At 45.7% G+C, this 20,067-nt stretch overlaps 1 protein-coding gene across 1 annotated transcript; it reads left to right on the top strand.

The window, feature by feature from the left end:
- The first annotated feature begins 5,764 nt into the window (after window positions 1-5,764).
- LOC136551093 (ethylene-responsive transcription factor ERF094-like) lies at window positions 5,765-6,379 on the top strand. The gene has a single exon (XM_066542678.1). It carries the CDS (start codon window positions 5,765-5,767, stop codon window positions 6,377-6,379), a length of 615 nt encoding a protein of 204 aa, XP_066398775.1.
- Window positions 6,380-20,067: the final 13,688 nt, after the last annotated feature.

Genomic DNA, 20,067 nt, shown 5'->3' with positions numbered 1-20,067 from the left:
GATCGACGCGGCGTCGAAGCCCGGATCGATTCTCCTACTTTTCGTTGGATTTGACCCGCAAGATCGCCGCCGGTGATCGTCGGAGTCAAAGTGCTTTTCCGCCCCTCAGAGCTCTCTCCCCCGTCGCACCCCCCAGTTGGCCCTTTCACTGAAACAAAAGGTTAGGACTGTTGATGCTCAATCTCAAACTCCACCATCTCTGTGCGTTTATCCATACAGACAAGATTAGCTGTGCCAAAAATAGGAAATAGTTAAATAAATTGCCATACAGCATGGATCATATCATCCTGCCTTAATCAATAATAGTTGTTGTGCAGCACGGCAGCAGCAGTAGACTCTCGTAGCAGTTGAACCGAAAACCGATCGAAAGTACCAAGAAGATCGAATGAAGTAGCCTGCAGCCACCATGCAACCAAGAAGATCGAATGAAGCTATAGCTAGCCTGCAGCCACCACGACAGTCGACAGGTTTAGAGAGACATCAATATCTATACGCCGACTTGACCAACGCCAGATTCAAATGACTCTTTGGATTATTATATATTATAACTAAACAACACTCACTACCATTAGTACTGGTTAAAAACGAGTCATAGGGGCAGTAAGGCGCTCTATCTCTGGTGGTGAAGGTCACGATTGACGTCTCGCTATCGATGGGCATATGGTTTTTCACCAAAATAATAATGTCATTAAATAATTGAGTGAAACCAAGAAAATACAAACCCTCGTGTGCTAAGCCGAAGACTTGAAGCCAAGTGAGAAGGTTCCATAGCAACAAATCCAATCAACTGAGCAAAGCCCAACTTGCCCAACTAATAGTCGCAAAAAAAACAGTCGCCCAACTAATAGCTCAAAGTGATCTACTAAGCTAATACTCCATCTGTCCCAAGAAGAATGTAATTGTCATCCAGTTTTTACTTCGACCACCTCTGTATGAATAAATACTAACAATTTTTATATCAAACAAAGGATCATTAGATTGATTATGAAAAATATTTTCATAGTAAATATATTTAAAGACATAAATGTTGATATTTTTTACTACAAAAATATATAGGCCAAACTTGAGAAAGTTTGACAAGTCTCAGGCCTAGATTTTCATTATTTTGGAAACGGGGGGTGTAAAAATTAATTGGGTGGATCCCCCAGCCCCAACTAAATATAGCTAACTATTAGCAGGAGGACCCAAACAAAGCCTAACTAATGGCCCAGCCCAGGTAATAGCTATTAGCCAGGTTTTCCTAACTAGCAACTAAAAATTAGTAGTCTAGATCAAACACTTCCTCAATATAACTTACTAGCTAGGAGAGGTTTGCTGGCTCTAGATCAAGGGTGAATTACATACTACACCTGTAAGCAAATATATGATATCTCACAGAGCGTGGAATAATCAAACCTTTGTATATAGACCCATTGGCATGATAAAACAGTTTGCACTATTAGTCACAAGGACATAAATATAATAAATGTTGTTGTGAGAAATACCTTTTTTTACTATATATTTTTTCACATTTTTGGGCAAATATACTAGTACAACATTGAAATATGAAAGATAGTGATTGGGAAATCGCATGCCAGAGATATTTGTACCTGTATCCAAAACCTCAGTTATTTGAGAATCATTGATGTGATGAGCATCCATCTCAATGGTCCAGCATAGTTGTCAGCTGTTGAAATAAAACAGTTATTAACCGATCCAGATCCAAAAGGTAATCAGTCATCACCTAACTAAAGAAACAAGCTCTATGAGTTTATAATGGAATATACTACGAGCAGTCGGCATGATCACCTGAGGGAATCTTTTGCAAGCTAGCTAGGTTGTTCACATGCAAGCACACGCGAGATGCAGATTAAAATTAAATTTACGGCAGATTACGTACAGTTGAAATATAGAGAGGCCGTTGAAAGCAGCTTCATATGTGCATTCCTGGAACCAATTAGGAAGCCAGCAGCACTGCAATCTAGGCACACGTATATCTAACCGCTTCGGCGGCGATCGATCATCTGGAGAGAGAATCATACCGATATATGCACATGCACTACCAGTCCAATGAGATTTGATCGAGTGAGTTTGAAGAAGAAGAAATGCATCTCCATGCCGCCAATAGATGGAGCTGCATGCGTAACAACTGCCTAGCTAGCAGCATATATAACAAATGGGCAGATACAATGAACTCGTCCTTGAGCACAGATAGTATACTCCTATATAAGTACAATGTAGTAAGTGAAAAGGCACCAGAAAGGGTAATATATGTACTATATATAAAGACACCTCCAATGAATATATAACAGCAGGTACACTGTACTAGTTCATGTTCGTGCCGCCTGTGTGGTACATCAGTTCAATGAACAAGCGAATAAGCTATATATATGATAAGCTGGCAGTAGGATTTTGTTGTTATTTTACAGAGGAAACCCTGATGTGGAATCTCCTCTAATTTGGCATACAAATATAAATATATTGTTTGTGTTATTGTTAGTATAAATTAATCCTCGGAAAAAAAGTTGGCGGAGTACTCTCTGTCTTGAAATATCAAGCGCATTCAGAACTTGTCCAAATATACTAATCGCATTATTTTCATACGATTAAGAGAGGGTTACATACATCAATCATTTATTTTACTTTTTCATATATAATATATCCTACTATCAAACGACTATATAGTGCTAAAGAAAACCTACATCCATGACATGATGAGGATAACATGTGGGCCTGAGGCCTTAAGCCTGGACATTATTCCATCTTAATAGTGTTGCCTCAAGTAACTTTCCCCTTATTACTTCTGTATGACTGCATTCACCATTGCATGGTTATATTTATATATATGCATATATTATATTATGATGTTTTCTAGTAGATGTTTTGTGTCTGAACATTTGTCTAGGGAAGGTAGTACTCTACTTATAACATATGCATAACTTGTTAAGAGACATTGTCGACGATATACATAATCTGCATCATTTTTAGTATCGCCAACGGGTACTACCAATTTAAGCATCATCTCGATCTGTACACATACTACTACTATAAATGTAGCAACAATATTATATGTATATATGTATATCGACTTGCGTATATTTATTTATTAATAGCTCTATAGCAGCCGTCCGCAGCTTCGTATGTACTCGATCCTTCACGTGCTACCGGTTGCTTCCCAGAACCATACGTATATGGCAACTAAATGTGCGTGCAAAATCTATCTGTTACAGATATGCGAGCTGGACTGCATCAGGAGCAGCAGCCTACCACTACTACTATCTGGCTACATTTCCAGAAAACTTCTAAAAGGTTCTCCTCTCTGCTGACTGCTGAGGCAACTGCATATATCTGAGAAAAAGTTTCAGAATATCAGATTATGTCGGCTCCTGCGTGCAGAGTTTAAAGGTTTGAGTTCAAAGTGTGGGTGATATACCGAGGTGATATGTTTTTTATTATTAGGCCCTGTTTGTTTCAGATGGAGATATATAGAAATTAATATCTATATATCTTTTAACAAATCCACCAAACCCCTCGCATTGATTCCACAACCCAACAATCCAAAACTCTATACTAGCCTTTTATCCAGCAGGTTGCCTTAAAGGAAACCCACAAACAACAACCCAATAATGTAACATAACACACCTGGAATCTAGGTGGACCATGTTTGTTTCAGCTTTATTTGGACCCTCATTTTCGGCACACCCCATCGTCATATAAAAGCAAAGTTTTATACCCCCTCCGTTTCAAACTATAAGACGTTTTAGCTTTTCTAGATTCATAATTTTTACTATGCATCTAGATATATATTATGTCTAGATACATAGTAAAAACTATGAATCTAGAAATGTCAAAATGTCTTATAATTTGGGATAGAGGAAGTAGAATACTACTAAAACAAACATGGCCTTAGTCTGTGATAGTTTACAATTCCCTTTATTGAGGATAAGATATAGGTTGTACCAAACATAAGTATATGCAGTATTAAAAGTTTAAGTTGTATGATTGCAGTGGAAAGAAAATGTTAAATTTGGATGGGAGCAAATTAAGTTATCCATTGTTGAATTATACTATATGAGTTCAAAGTTCATCAACCTGGTTGTGTTGTGGAGATCTGTGGGGTTGCTAATTCTTTTGCTCTGGTTTCAAGGGGCGCCAATGGAATTGAAGTCCTTGCCTATTACAAATTCTTTGGCATGACGGTTGTGGGAGGTGTTGGGGGTTTGTTGAGTACATAAAGCAGGTCACTTGTTTGGAGATGCACCATGGAGCAGCAATAGATGCATGAGTAATAATATTCTTAGCTAGAGGACATTAGTGATGCACAATCTTAATTTCTCTAGACGTGACTTGAGTATACTAGCTATTTAATAAATACAGCACAAATTTTATTGTACTATATTTAATCATCTGGAACCAGCAAATCTTTTGATTGAATTTACTCACCGGTCCTCCTGGGACGACACAAGTTTATTGCAGTTAGGCCAGCTACTATATGATAGAAACATATTAAGTTTGGTACAGCTAGGTGAGTTTCACAGAAGGCACGGCGTGGCAAGACGATGATATATGAGTGTGGATGGTTGTAACTGCAAACTATATTTTGCGTCTTCGATTTGGACTGTAAATTTAGACTGGTAAAACTAGAAAATGTTCAAACAATATAATTAAGTGATAGACGGATTCGGTAAGTCTTATCAAATGTTACTCCCGCTTGATACGAACTGAGGAGAAAGTGTTGACTATTCCGCTGTGTTGATGAGATGATGAATAATCTGATACCATGAACTGCATGCATCTGTTGACATATGCAGGATGCAGCCTACCCTAGCAACATCATGCTGCCTGCAGTGCAGGGCCCCTTGTTCCTATGTACACTAGCCATGCATGCAATGGAACCATCCATGACAATTCTGCGGTGCTTCTTCGCTCGCTCCGTACGCAGCCATCCAATATCTCTCTCCACACATGTGTTAATTAGTACTAACGAGCAATAATCCTCTTCTGCAAATATCTCATGTACTACACTTAGGAAGAAATATTAGAGCAACAAGTGGAGAGTATTATAGCTGCGGTTGTCCCCCTGCCAAGATAGCATCTTGTCGATGGCCTCGACTACCGAACAAAGTCAAAACTAAACTATTCCATCAAATTGGGTCTGTCATTAGTTACTTGTCCTATCGATCTAGCTACTTTTTAAAGCATGTCATTAGTACGAGAAATGTATATATAAGCACCTAGACAGCGAGCTTAATTGTAAACAAGCCTAGCTACTCTCAGGCAGCTCGTTCGTTAACTTGGACCATACCATACTACTCTAGCCAGCTAGATATAGCTCTACTACGCATCGATTGTCACAAATTTGAACAAATCGTGGTGTGATCAGGCCCATCCATCCATGGAACCCCAATTCAGCAGCAGCTACTACTATGGCCATGATGCCGGCACCGCCGTCTCTGCCACCTACGCGCATTGTGATAGCCACCACTACGGCCTACAAGGCTACGACGACAGCCCCTACTGCTACTCCGGCACTATGGCGTCTTCCGGCTTCTTCCAGCCCTCCTCGGCAGCGTACTACGACGATGCTGCTATCGCTTACAGTGGTGACCACTACCCTTCTTCCTCGTCGACGGTGTGGGGGGCGTCGTCGTCGGGCGCCGCCACACCCTCCCACCACCACAACCAACAGCAGCAGATGCTGCATTTTGGCCGCGGCGTTGATGAATACTACAGCTACCAGCAGGATGGCATGGGCGCGGTGGACATGGACCAGTTCAGCGCTCTCATGGGAGCCACCTGCATCTCCACCACCACCAGCTCCTCCAGTACTTCGACGACGAACACACCAGTCGCGTATTCCTCGCCGCCGACGATGACGACGGTGCAACCCAGCGCCGTCCACGGGGCGAGCCCCTGCGACTACCTGCAGGAGGAGGCGGCGTCCGGCGGCGACGCGCCGCTTATCGGGGTGCGGAAGCGGCCGTGGGGCAAGTTTGCCGCCGAGATCAGGGACTCCACGCGCAATGGCGAGCGCGTGTGGATCGGCACCTTCGACACCCCCGAGGCCGCCGCGCTCGCCTACGACCAGGCCGCCTACTCCATGCGCGGCCCCGCCGCGGTGCTCAACTTCCCCGTCGAGCACGTGCAGGAGTCGCTGCAAGCGCTGGGGCTCAGCGGCGCCGCGGGGGAGTCGCCGGTGCTGGCGCTGAAGCGGCGCCACTGCATCCGTAAGCGCTTGCCCAAGAACAAGAAGGCGGCTGGCAAGGAACAGACGAAGGTGGTGACGAGCAGCCATGGACATGGGCATGTCATGCAAAAGCAGGCAGATTCTTGCGTGCTGGAGCTGGAGGACCTTGGGGCGGATTACTTGGAGCAGCTGCTCGCCCTGTCAGATCAATGAGGAAAATTCACCGAGCAAATCATCTGTGTCATCCATCATTGACACATGCATGAATTATCGTGTGCTCAAGTAGATGTTCTGTTCTGCGGTTATGCACTTATGCGCGATTACAAGGACAAGGACAAACACGCGGGCGCGCACGCGCACACGTGTCATGCACTCATGCTTTGTATAGTGGTACACACATTTATCACTACTCATGAGCATGCCCTTTTGCTAGAATTTTGTTGCTAGGTTCAATTCAACCCTATCGTGCTAATAAATTGATTTGTTCTGTTTCAATCTCTAACTTGGGCCAAAATAAAGACTTCCAAAGCTAGGCTTAGATAATCTTGTAGCGCACACGCCTAGCTAGCAGCAAATTGAGACGTGGTAATCTTGTAGGTGATTTGTGCTATATTCCATGAAGATGAACCGATCAATCGAATGTTTGTCCACCCATGCATTGCCATGTCTCCCGCAATTTATGCAATTTGGCTTAGATGTTTTCATTAGTGTTGCTGTTTCAGCTATGGTTGCCATAACGGATACATTTTTCTTTTTTCTCTGCTGCGTTTGATATACATGCATGTTTATGCAATTCTCTGCTGCAATTTTGTAAACTGTTAGAGAATTGCGCATGACTACTAATCATTTCCAAGTGATGTGCATGTTTAGGGAAGCAGTACACGGCCCTTCAATAATCTATGACAAATCAATTCTTACCTCTCTATCACCTAATAATGTTATGTGTTTAGTATAAAATCACAATAGGCAATACAAATGTGGAGTTTTACTTGAATCTAATGTTATTTTGAACTACATATGGGTGAGGCCGGGAGTGAGAGAAAAATTAGTACTACTATTAATATATTTTGTACATCCGTGAGAAATTGTTATCAAGTTCTATTGTTTTGTAGTCGTCTTAACCATCCTAATTTTGCTTGTTCTAGTCATGCATCGTTCACCGTGTTCTTCCTAGAAACCTGACCAATAGGCCACAACGATGTCATTGCCCGTCTCTTCTTAAGCTTTAATTAATAATACTACTACAAAATCGACTTTTGGAGACTCCTACTTTCGTTAATAGAGGTGGCACATTTGTATGGTCATCACTGAAAATACAGATCCGTTTTGGAGAATGACATTTTATTTATAGAGGCGGTCCATATCTAACCCCTATATGTGAAAATCTAGGCCGACCCATATGTAACCCTAACTCTAGCACCTACCACACAAGTCTCGCACACTCCCCTCCCTACCATCCTAATTTTGCTTGTTCTAGTCATGCATCGTTCACCATGTTCTTCCTAGAAACCTGACCAATAGGCCACAACGATGTCATTGCCCGTCTCTTCTTAAGCTTTAATTAATAATACTACTACAAAATCGACTTTTGGAGACTCCTACTTTCGTTAATAGAGGTGGCACATTTGTATGGTCATCACTGAAAATACAGATCCGTTTTGGACAATGACATTTTATTTATAGAGGCGGTCCATATCTAACCCCTATATGTGAAAATCTAGGCCGACCCATATGTAACCCTAACTCTAGCACCTACCACACAAGTCTCGCACACTCCCCTCCCTACCACGCATCCATCTCTCTCTCTCTCTCTCTCTCTCTCTCTCTCTCTCTCTCTCTCTCTCTCTCTCTCTATAGATCTCTTTCTCAAGCAACCGCACTCCCTTCCTTGCTACACTCCAGATCACCAAGCCCCATCTTCTGGCTTGTTAACTGGCGCCTCCCTCTCCCTAGTTCCAAAGCTAGGGCCTGTCTCCCTAGCTCGAGGTTGGCACCACCTCTCCCAATTACTCCTATAAGGAGCTAGCGACGAATCCCTATCGGACAGACTCCCAACTCCATAGCGGCACGCGCTAAGGAGGTGTCGGCGGTGAAACTCACGCATGAGCGAAGGACAAGGAGGTGACAAATCTCATGAGAAGGCCAAATTGTCAGATCTCATGAGGAGAATGTGGTGGTGGATCTCGTGAGGACGAGGTGGCACAGCGGCATCAAAACTCATGAGGGCGAGGTAGTGGCAAATCTCGTGAGGAGGAGGTGTTGGAACTCATACATGCGTCAAGTAGAATGCAAGAGCGGCTCTCGCGAGCAAGCCAAGGAGGCAGTGGTAATGGATCTCACGCACAGGCAGAGGTGAAATCCAAGTGAGGTAAACAACTGGGTCTGCATGAGCTCCCTCTCCTCATCCATATATAAAATTACAGCTTCAGATTTAATTTTGTCACCATATACAAAAAAGAATAGAAAAACTACACATTCCATAAATTTGATAAGAAAAAAGTCAAAAGTAATCATTCATGGTCTATTTCTCTTTCTTTCTATGAGCTCATTTTGAATGCACCATATCATCGAAATTTCAAATAAAGTGTGATTCAATATACTTCCAAGAATAGTACCTAGTTATAGGTATTCTCATGTTAAAAAAATGTCAAGTTACAAAAACCTAGCTAGCTATAGATTTGCACTGACCTAAGAAACCCAACTAGCAGTGTATGCAGCTACCTAGCAACTACACACCTGATAGAGCAACGAACAGATAATTTACAATACTAATATATATGTTTTCATAAAAAAGGGTATGTATATATTATGGTGCCAGCAGGTTCAATGTATATACTCCATTAGACTGTCTCCAATAGCGCAACCCAAACGCAAAATACGTCGTACACAGTGTTTTGCGTACCCAAAAACACGGTCCAACAGAAGACCCAAACAGAGGACCTATTTTGCATACCACCCGAGGAGAAACGCAAATAAGCGTCTTCGAAAGAGACAACCCAAATCTCTGGTGCCCTTAGTGGTGGGCCCGCGGCGAGGCACGACCGGCTCGGCGAAGCGAGCCCGCGGCGGGGAGCTGCCGGCACTTCCAGACGGGTCCACGGCGGGGCACGGCCGGCGGGGCGAGGCAGGGAGCGGGCGCGAGGCGAGTCCGCGGCGAGCGCAGCCTGCGCGGCTAGACGGGACCGCTGCGGGGAGCCACCGGCGTGGCGAGGAGGGGCGGGACGAGGCAGGGAGTGGGGCGAGGCAGGTCCGCGGTGGGCGCGGCCTGCGCCGCGGCGAGGAGCAGCCAGCGTAGAGAGGCGGGTCTGCGGCGGAGTGCGGCCAGTGCGACCACGCCGAGGAGCCACCGGCACGGTGAGGTGGGTCCGTGGCCGGTGCGGCGAGGCGGGGCCGTGGTGGGGAGCCGCCGGCGTGGCGAGGAGCGGGCGGTGCTTGGCTGGACGACGTTTTGCGTTCCGAGGATCGGGCGCTGCTTGGTGAGGACTTTTGCATAGGTTGTTGAAGAAGACATGTTCTGGGTGCATGACTCTTTTACTGTGTGTAACCTGAGTCATGCAATAGGTCTTTAGTTTAGGTATGTGCTGTTGGAGATAGTATCATGCATGTTCACGTTACTATGCATCTGGAAGCAAGGAACTCTTTCCGCGAATCTAGCGCTACTTTACCCTTTTTATGTAACCATATGAAAAAAAAAGTGTACATGCTACAAATATTTGTATGACCCTCTACTACCTGTTGTTCATTAACTAATCATATGTTCCGATCTGGCAGTGACCTATCTGCTGCTTTCAGTTAATCACTTACAGCTTCATCCATGTGTTTTTAGGGTAGAACAGCTTCATCGATCTGCGCTTCCCTAGCTAATTCCACATGCTGACATGCGTATATAGATTCCTCGCGGTCCAGATTCTAATTAATTATGCGTGTAATACCATAAATTGCTGGTGTAAAAGTGATTGCCATGGAATGAGCGAGAGTTTATATATACATAAACTACAAAGATCACTCCTCTGCTGTGGCTGCATGCTGCAGCCTACTCTCACAGGCACTGTACTATCACTGTGCAAACAGCAATTGCTGCTGCAAAAAGAGTGCAGCCGAACCAGCGGCGGACCTAGGATTTGAAACCAGGGTAGTCTTAGTCAAAAAAAAAATTATGTGCAACATGACAAAATTCAAAGAAAAAGTTCGGTAAATTAGCTATAAATTAACAAAATTGAGATAATACAATTGAGAGGTTCAAATCGTTGTAGTCCTTCAGAGCAGGAAAGTGTTCCTGCGTCTTATTGAATCTGAACCCAAATCCATACAGATAATGGTAGTTAGCAGCTTGATAGAAAAGAATCCCTTTTCTTATAAAGAACAGAGAGATTGCATCAGGGTGTGGAGCGCACATGCTGGCTATCCTGCGACGGATGGTCATCTCCTTCGCCCACACGTTCCCCCCGCCGCCTGACACCATCACCATCTTACCGCCGTCGCCTAGACCGCAGGATCAGCTCCCGCACTGCCGTGGACTTGCGCCGCGGCGAGTCCAGCACTGCTCGGCGCCTCGGCACACCAACGGCTGTGCCGCACAGGCTCGGCAACGGCGACTAGCGCCAGGCCCAGCTGCTAGGCGGGGCGGCCGGCGGTGTGCTGCGCTCCGCGCTTGGGCAGCTCGACCTCGGTGCTCGGGGACGGCGGCGCTCGCGCTGTTGGAGTCCGCAGGGACGCCATCCACCTCACGGTCAAGTGTCGTAGACTCGCGGCCTCGGGGGCTCGGGACGGGATGTGGCTTCTTTCAGTTCTTTCTTGGGCCAGATTTTTTATGGGCTAAAAGATCGAAAATGCTGACTACTAAAAAGTTTTTGGGCCAGATTCCAGAGTAGTCCTGAGCCTTCCTGGACTACCCTTTGGGTCCACCACTGAGCCGAACATAGCCAGGGATTTTTTTTAATTGAAATTCAGTAGCATAGGATACAGCTGTTTTTTTGTTCAAAGAGTCAACTCACTCTCAGAACTCCCAAAAGGATCGTCGGAGGTGGAACTCGAAAACCACCAAGAAGTGTTCTCCCGAACCGTTAGAAGTAACCTTTGATTTTGGATGAAGAAATCCACCAAGTACATACTCATATAAATTTTGCAGTAGTTGTGCAAAAGATCTTCTGCCTCTCTCTCTCTCTCTCTCTCTCTCTCTCTCTCTCTCTCTCTCTCCATTCATAACCGAAAAATAAGCTAGTTTTGACCACAGAAAATATGATAAGTCTTTTGTTATTCTTCCCTGATCCAGATATGTGTACACAACTGGCATACAACCGTCTGATTAGAAAGTATATACATTTAGGTGCTAGAAGTGATAACATGCGAAACAATTATCTAGTTCTAGTCCAATGTCTAATATTATATACACTCCATTCCTTTATTTGCCATAATTTTGGTCACTTAGCTTCTTTCCTTCTTACATATTTTTTTGTAAAACTCTATTGCAGAAATTAAGTTGACTAGGATGTGATGATTGATCCAATATTGTATTATACTAAATATAGTGAAACAAACAATTAGACCAGACAAACTTTGTCTTTCTTGTAGTTTTCAATATTGTCGTCGTTATGACATCAAAGCACAAATTATTGGTGCTCTGTATTTGTATAGTCATGGTGTGTAGATATATATCTCTATACCACAGAAGGCTAACAAAGTTTAGCTGATAAGTAACAACTGTGTACCGATGGACACATGAGACGGTGATGACGTCCACGTAGTTTGTCGTATCCAGCCGCCCTACGTCAGTCAGGTGCATGTGCAGACCTGAGAGGTCTATGACCTTTTTTGTCGTACTGCTACTACCTACTAATGGAAGTAGCTTGTAAAAGATTACTACTAGTACGCTCGTAATTTAGTACTTAATTAGTAAAGTAAACTCTAATCTGTTCCTTTTTCCAGCCTATTCTTTTAGTACCAGTCCTGCTGTACTTGTAATAAATTTTATATTGTCTTCTCTATGGATCTACGCTCCCTAACAAGCAAACGGCCGTTTTTTGGGCCCTGTGCACATGTACAATAGTATTCACAGCAATACAAGAGTTTTTATTTTGCACAATTATTCACTAGATCTCTGGTGCTATGTTTCTCAAACATTATCAGGCACATTCTTCTCCTCTGAAAGGAAGGCTGAAGAAGCGGTTCGCCGAAGGACTTCGGTAGAGAACTTGATGTGAAGGAAGGGAGGAGGCATCGGCCTCCGTTGTGGTACAGGATGATGATGCCCTTACCTTACATGAACTCCATATAGTGGAGACACTAGTTGACACCGTGGATATCACCCTAGTTCACACCAACTGCGTCGGTGTGCCACCACATGCTCTAGAGCGCCATTCGCCGAGGCCTCTATGAGGTCCACGAGAGGGCGCCTCCTTAGAGATTCCTCATGATGGGACCTGGAGGCAGGGCTCCATGCCACGTCACCACTAACAGTCGCTGCTAGGGTATTGCACGATGTCACCGACCTCGTTCCTTGCCCTAGCTTATGTCTGAACTCTAAAGCATGGACTGAAGATGTTCATTAGCACTACGGATGAGGGATAGTCGTTTCCATCGCCGGCGGTTGAAGATCATGCTATCCCTCCTCACATTGCCATAGAACAAAAACTGAGGGACCGTGGTGCTGCGTCATGGAGTGCCTCTGCTTCTGATCTCCAACGCTCGTATGGGGGTGGCGTCGCCAGCATTTGAACTCAAACCCGAGCTTGCTCCAATGACCTCTCCACCAATTTGCTCCCGCATTGATGCTAAAGTGGTAAACAACCATTACCTGGAGCTGCACCAGTCCCAGATCATCAACAATATCCCAAACAAGAGTTACCTTGGCATCTGTTACCTATCCTTCGTCGACGAGGAGGAACATTGCTTCCGAGCGGGTGGGATGGGGTCACCACAGCTAATCCACACCTCTGAGCTCGCAACACTGACCATGGTGATTAGTGGCGGAGCATTCCGTAGGGCTAGGTGTGGTAGCTGCCCTACCTCAAATTTGTTTTACTCTTCTTTATCCTGTCTGCATCATGTGTTTTTCTTAATGTTTGTATCATTAATCAAACTTTGTCAACTCTAAGGCCATACTTTGGTTTTTATCTGTCCTCCACCACTGATGGTGATTAGAGCTTGTTGAGGTGCTCTTCATGGGAAAGTGCATTGGTGACGTTGTCGATGGCGGAGCTCGTGTCGCCCACAACCTGTTGTTTGACAAAATACAATAGCCAGAACTTGCTTTAAAGGGCCGAGTCACAACGCCACATCAGTATGAGAAGCACACGTGGTGGGGGTATGGACCAAACTCCAAAGTAGCACAACTTAAAAATTTTATGGACCTAGAAATGCACTTTTATAGTTGATTTTGTGAACTGAACCCCTCCCCCCTCCTAGACACACATAAGCTAACGGACCTCTGGTGTATTTAACTCTATTTAATTTTATAGCGAACAAAATAATTTTATGGTTTGCACTTCCTCTATTCCAAACTATAAGTCATTCTAACTTTTTTGGAGAGTCAAAACATGCATCTCAAGTTTGACCAAAATTATAGAGAGAATTGCAAAGATTTATGACATCAAATAGGTACACTATGAAAATATAATTAATAAAAAATCTAATTGGACCTATTTGGTATCATAAATGTTATTATTTTATTATATAAATTTGGTCAAACTTGAGATACTTTGACTCTGCAAGAAATTAAGTTGGAATGACTTATAATTTAGGACGTGGGGAGTACGTAATAGAGCTAAAGATGGCAACGGGGACCCGATCCCCGATTCCCCGCGGGGAATTCCCCTATTAGAGGACGGGGATGGAGTCAAATATGCCCCCACGGGGATCTAAACGGGGAGAAAACGTCCCCCGTCGGGTTTGGCGGGGACGGGTCTGGGGGAGCATTCCCCGTCCCCGATACCCGCATCCCTGCCCCGTTTATATACAGGCTTTGCTCTCTTTCCTGATGGCCCAACCAGCCCACGAAGGCCCAATGTCTTCTGAGTATATATAACAACAATAACCCTAGTTCTACACCTTTGTGATGATTAATATCCTGCTTCTTGCTATTTAGCTATTTTTGGATTGTGATTCGTGGTGTACTCTAATATTGTGTCGATGAACTCATGTGAATGATGATGAATTAACATGAATGGTGATGAACAAATGCGGGGACGGGGATCCCCGACGGGGATTTTTCCCCTCGCGGGGGCGGGGATGGGGGAGAAATCGTCCCCGTGAGCTTTGGCGGGGACGGGGACGGGGATTTTTTCTCCCCGCGGGGACGGGGATGGGGAGGCAACCTCCGACGGAGAATTCCCCGTTGCCATCTTTGATAGAGCACATCATAACCCATTGACCAATGACAAGAGTTACTGTAACTCCTACGGCATCCTCCATGACCCGCGGCACTCCACCGTGTGGCATACGGACACGTTTGCAATCCACAGCCCCACAGGCCGCACTTCCCGTCCCGCGATTAATTACTAGGCATTTGGCCTCCACTAGGATCCTGTTGGTCTGCTCGGGCTACGTACAGCCTCCCACTTGAGACTTGTAGACTTGTAGTTGTAGTGTCTATTCAATTGGATCGAGAATAGAAAGTGGATGCACCAAATCTTCACCGTGTTTTAATTTGTGTGTGTGTCATATAATGTTCTTAACTACATTATCAGTTTAACACACTATTAAATACGTAGTTTAAGCACCATCTCAATTTGGAATTTTCCTCTTCATTTTAGCTATTTCTCTATGTGTCACATATATCCTATATGTAGTAGTTACCGTTACTTGGAAAGTTTTTTTTCGAAAAGAAAGAATTTTATTAATTCACAATTATTACATCGAGTTGATATAATAACCACTTAATTTCACGGTGATGGCGGTGGTGGATGCAGATTTTTATTTTATAATTTATTTTATGTAAATTAATATTGGTAATAATATGACAAAGCTCTATTAAATCCATATCAAATTAAAATTGGATTTGTGCCATTGAAAGAACCCAAGTTTAGTAAAATAGTATCCAAAGATTCAACTTTAGAAATTCAGCATCAAAAGATTGCTCACATGCTGCCTTCTACCATTTCCGTTAAATTGACGTTATCTGGAATGTTGCGCTGCTCTGTGACCACCACCGCCCCATAATGGTGCCACGAACGATAGACGTTCCCACGTCATCCTTGAGGCATGAACCCAAAGAGGGCCTTCGCCTGGCGTAGAGCTTTCCTGCGCTGCGTCTCCGCTAAGACCTCCTCAAGGAGCTCCTCCTCCGACTTCAACGGGTAGCTGATGGATGCTCCATAGCCGCCGACCATGGAGGAAGAGCTGCGTGGATAAGGAGGGGGCACAGTGTCTAGCACGAGGACGAGGAGGAGGAGGCGACGATAAACACCAGTGCAGCTGGATCCGTCCTCCTCCGCCACCTCGGCCTGTGTATCTTCAGCCCAGTTTCCTCTACGGCTGTTGCGACGCTGAGACCCCCTGCGGGCCCTATCTGGCGGTGGGAAACCCTAGAGGAGAGGTTCGGGAAGCCAGCGTCCCAGGCACGGGGGCCCGCCGCTGGCCGATGGTCCTCGCGCTCCCTTCTGCTGTTGCGTGTGTGTGTTACTTCCTCCTCCCTTCTGTTGCGTGTCTGCGTGTGTTCTGTTCTTTCAAGTTGGGTGGTGAGTGTATTAGCGGGGGAGTTAACAGAGATGCTACAAAACTATAATGGAGGCACCTTTCAATGCTGTTAGATATGTGTCCAATTTTTGTTACGTTGGACTTGTGTTGTATTAGGAGATAGGATAGAGTTGAGAGTCAAACTCTGTATACTAGGGGCCATAAATACAAGGCAACCCCAGTTGTAACCATGAGACGAGTTGGCGGCTGGTTTGGGTGGCGGCAAGGCTACGGGATCGCCCGTAGGCCGATGTAGCTGGTCTTTTATGGAGAGGAGTGCACGTAGTCATTGCCTCGAGGATTAGGCACATTGCCGAACCTCGTTAAAAAAACATCGTGCCTTGTTGTCGTTCTCGTTTGCGTATTTTCTTGTATGGTGGTTATGCTTCTGTTTTCATCGGTTAGTAGATTCGTTTGGGTCTAGATCTAACCATGCACTCTAACAAGTATATCTAGAGCCAGATTCATTGAGGCCCTGTTCGGTTATCAGGGAATGATAACCTGGAAAAAATCCAGTTGGAACCGCAACTTTAATTTGTATAAGCACGCAAAGCTGGAATGATTCTTGGCCCTGGAATCAGCTAACCGAACGGGGCCTGAAGAAGATTGTGGGAGGTGCGATGGATATGTTCTATACCGCGCAAGGCTTGCACGGGTGTTGTGGAGCCAGATTCAAGTTCGGCCGTGCGACTGAAAGATGTCGTGGATGAAGACGGCGGCTTTGACGCGCGATCAGATCGATGGGAGTTCGATTATGATCGGTGTGATCATTGCATCATTAAGCAATGATGGTGGCGAAAGCCACGGTGAACTCGACCTGTTGATTTAGGTGCGGTTGCTCACGGTTGGGTGGTGATGAGTTGCTAGAGTTTTTCTTTTCCCGGATGACCAAGTTGGATACGGGAGTGCATGCTGCAGACGTCGGGTGCTGGGCGAGTGGGCGTGACTGCAGTCCGACGTGCCTACGCATATGTGCAGCAGAGCACGTCCGATCAGGAGGTGGAGGAGGCAGGTTGATGATCAGGTAGTTACAAAAATTTACATGCATGTATTGATGTTGGATATCAGTACGTGGATGTTGAATTTGTTTATTGGAATTAGCTTCCTACAACTTGATTGACGTGTGGTATATTGAACACGGCAGGCTCCACCGTCCCTGTTTCTCACGGAGGAGATGCATGCCTAGACGTGACCGAGATGGACATTTTGCTGCATGTTCGTGGAAAGAAAAAAAGTATAACAACGTGTACAGCCGAACAGAAAAAGAGGGAAACGGAACGAACGCGGAAATCAAACCAGAACGGGCACGTCATGAAACAGTGAACGGAAAAGGCCAGAGACTTTGCTATATAGAAAGTAAAATAAGATTTTATTTAATTTATTTTCTATTTGAATTAGGATTACAATTCCTATTCAGTTTATTCGACTCGGAGAGATATATTTGTCCTAGCTATCTAAGTAAGGCTAGACGGAAGAAATTCTTGACTACCGGTGGCTAGGGGGAGGTGAACGGAAAAAAAATAGATGGACGAAAAAAAATAGCCGAAAGTTTTGCCTCTTTATTATTAAGTATTGATAAACATATTTTTTGGTTTTTTTTAGAAAGAAATCATATATTTATTGGTTTTGATTTGATGTAGACGTGAGTCCGCCTCTCAGCATTTGAATATTAGAAACTTTTTAACCCTTGTGTATAATTTTCGGCAACAACTGCACCGACGATTGCAGCGGATAAATTGGATCATCGCCGTGTTGGTCTCGAACTCGGCATCTCTTGGAGCAGAGCAGTCGTGCCCAGATCGTTCAGCGCTGGCTAGGCAATGACGACGTCGCGATTCTCGATCTCCGCGGCACCGGACGACCACACGCCAGCCGCCGCGACCTCGGGCGACGAGGACGGCGGCGTCCTTCCCCTGTGGCTGGTGCGCGAGGTCCTCGTGCGTCTCCCGGCCAAACCGCTCTGCCGCCTCCACGTCATCTGCCGGTCGTGGCGATCCCTCCTCTCGTCCGACCCGGCCTTCATCGCCGCGCACGCGTCCCGCCACCCGGCGCCGCTCTTCGCCGTGGGCGTAGTTGTGGCCACCGCGTGGGGCAAGACGATGCGCGTCGACATGGTGGACGCGTCTGGCGCGCTGCGCAACCAGGTGCTCGTGGGATGGTGGCGCAGCAACCCCAAGGTCATGGTGCGCACGGACCACCACCTCGCAGCCGTCGCCGTGGAGGACCGGTGCCTCTGCCTCCGCGTGGTCAACCTGGCCTCCGGGGTCGTGTCCTTCGTCCTGAGCCGGCTCCAGGGCAGGGATCCACACCCGAGTGCGGGGTTGCCCAGGGACGACGACGACAAGGACGCGCGCCGCCGCCGCCGCAAGCCCCGCACCGGCGGATATTTTTTAAAATTTTAACACTTTTTAAAAACTAATTTTAAATCTAACATAGTCGGGTTTTTTTTAAACCTAACACTTTTGGCCGCGCCTATTGTTCTGATGCGGCCAAATGCCTATGCCGCGCCATGCATGGTGGCGTGACAGAGGGTTGACATGGCGGCGACCGGAATCGCTGACCGCTGACGAGGCAGGGCCTGCCGCGCCACCGATCTTGGCGCGGCACTGCCGCGCCCTGATCCGTGTCGCGGCAGAGCCGAATAAAACCCCCGCCGCGGCCCGCGTCCGCCAGTGGCCGAGCAGCGCAGCAAGGCCGCCTGGCCGCCGCGTCCGTGTTTGCCCGCGCCAGCCCGCCGCGGCCACGTCTGCCCGCGGCAGCCAACCCGCTGCCGAGCACGTCGGCCGCCGCGGCCGCGTCCGTCCGCGCCAGCTAGCCCGCCGCCGAGCACGGCACGGCCGCCGGCCGCCCGGTGCGGCCGCCGAGCCCGCACGCCGGCACGCCACCCCCTCCGGCCACGCACGGCGGCTGCCCGCCGAGGACTGCGCCCGTACCTCCTGGCCCGGTCTAGCGCGCTGCAGCGAGGTACTCCCCTAATAAAGTTAGTAAAATTATTAAAGTATAGTTAGTATAGTTAGTAAAGTTAGTTAGTTTAGTTAGTATAGGTAATATAGTAAGTTAGTATAGGTAGTTTAGTTAGTACAGTTATTGAGTCTAGTTATACATTGGATTTAGTCTAATTAGGTGTTGTAGTTAGCCTTGTATAGATGTTAATATTAGATTAGTTAGTATAGTTATAGTTAGAATATGTATTAATATTACTATGGACATTAAATACGACGATTTCGATGACTTGATGAAGTTTCTTGAAATGCTTTTGCAGATGAATTGTTGTGTTAGAGTTTTGTATGGAGGATGTGTTAGGAGAGAAGATGCTATGTTTGAGGATATGGAAGAAGAATTGGAATGTTTTGATGAATCACCTAGCTTCAACGACCTTTGTGTCTGTTTGAATGCAAAGTTTGATGATGATTTCACACTGAAGAGGAGGTTTGATACTGGGAAGACTAGGACATACTTTGTCCTCATGCCTTTGCGCGACTCTGTTCACTGGTCCCGCTACACTAGGGCTCTCTAAGGTTCCAATGTGCCCATGGCTGAGGTGGTGATGGAGAATGGGTATAGGATGCAGGGTGTTCAGGACGGCCCGTCCATTGATGGTGTTGGAGACGATGAACAAGAATTGAGGGTCGAAGGAGAAGCCCAACTCAGGGTAACATGGATTTGGATGACCAGTTGACACAGGAGCAGTTTCATTCAACTGCAGTAGGTTATATAAGCAATGACTTGTCTGCACCGTCGATCCACTGAAAGAAAAAACACCTCTCATGGTCATACACAACAAAAATTCAACAAAATATTAGTAACCTAGTAATACAAATGAAGAAGAAAAATATACGGAAACAATTACTTACATTAAAATGACTGCACGTGTAGAAGCAACGAGCCGCTGTGTCCGGATATCTCGATTGAAACATGTCGGCCGGACGACCACAGTCACAGTTAGGGACAGGGAGTTCAGGAGGGACGGTGGTATCTTTGCTAGACTCGTCGGGGATACAATTCTCTAGGACGACCCCGTTTTCGTCATAACTGCTCCCAAAACATGTCTTCCATCTAATAAAACGGTTCAAATTAAACATCAATCAAAACAACGCAAATTAATGTAAAATATAATCATTTGCAATGTAACTAAAATAATATAACCGACAATTATAGCAATAAAAATATACATGGTAAACATACTTCTAACTAAATAATTAATCTTAACATTGACAAAATCAAACTAA

Source organism: Miscanthus floridulus, chromosome 4, assembly GCF_019320115.1.
Source record: "Miscanthus floridulus cultivar M001 chromosome 4, ASM1932011v1, whole genome shotgun sequence".
NCBI lineage: Eukaryota > Viridiplantae > Streptophyta > Magnoliopsida > Poales > Poaceae > Miscanthus > Miscanthus floridulus.
This window is presented reverse-complemented; position numbering and strand designations above follow the sequence as displayed.

Coding starts and splice junctions, on each gene's coding strand:
- LOC136551093 (XM_066542678.1), top strand. CDS start 5,765: ATGGGAGCCACCTGCATCTCCACCACCACCAGCTCCTCCAGTACTTCG.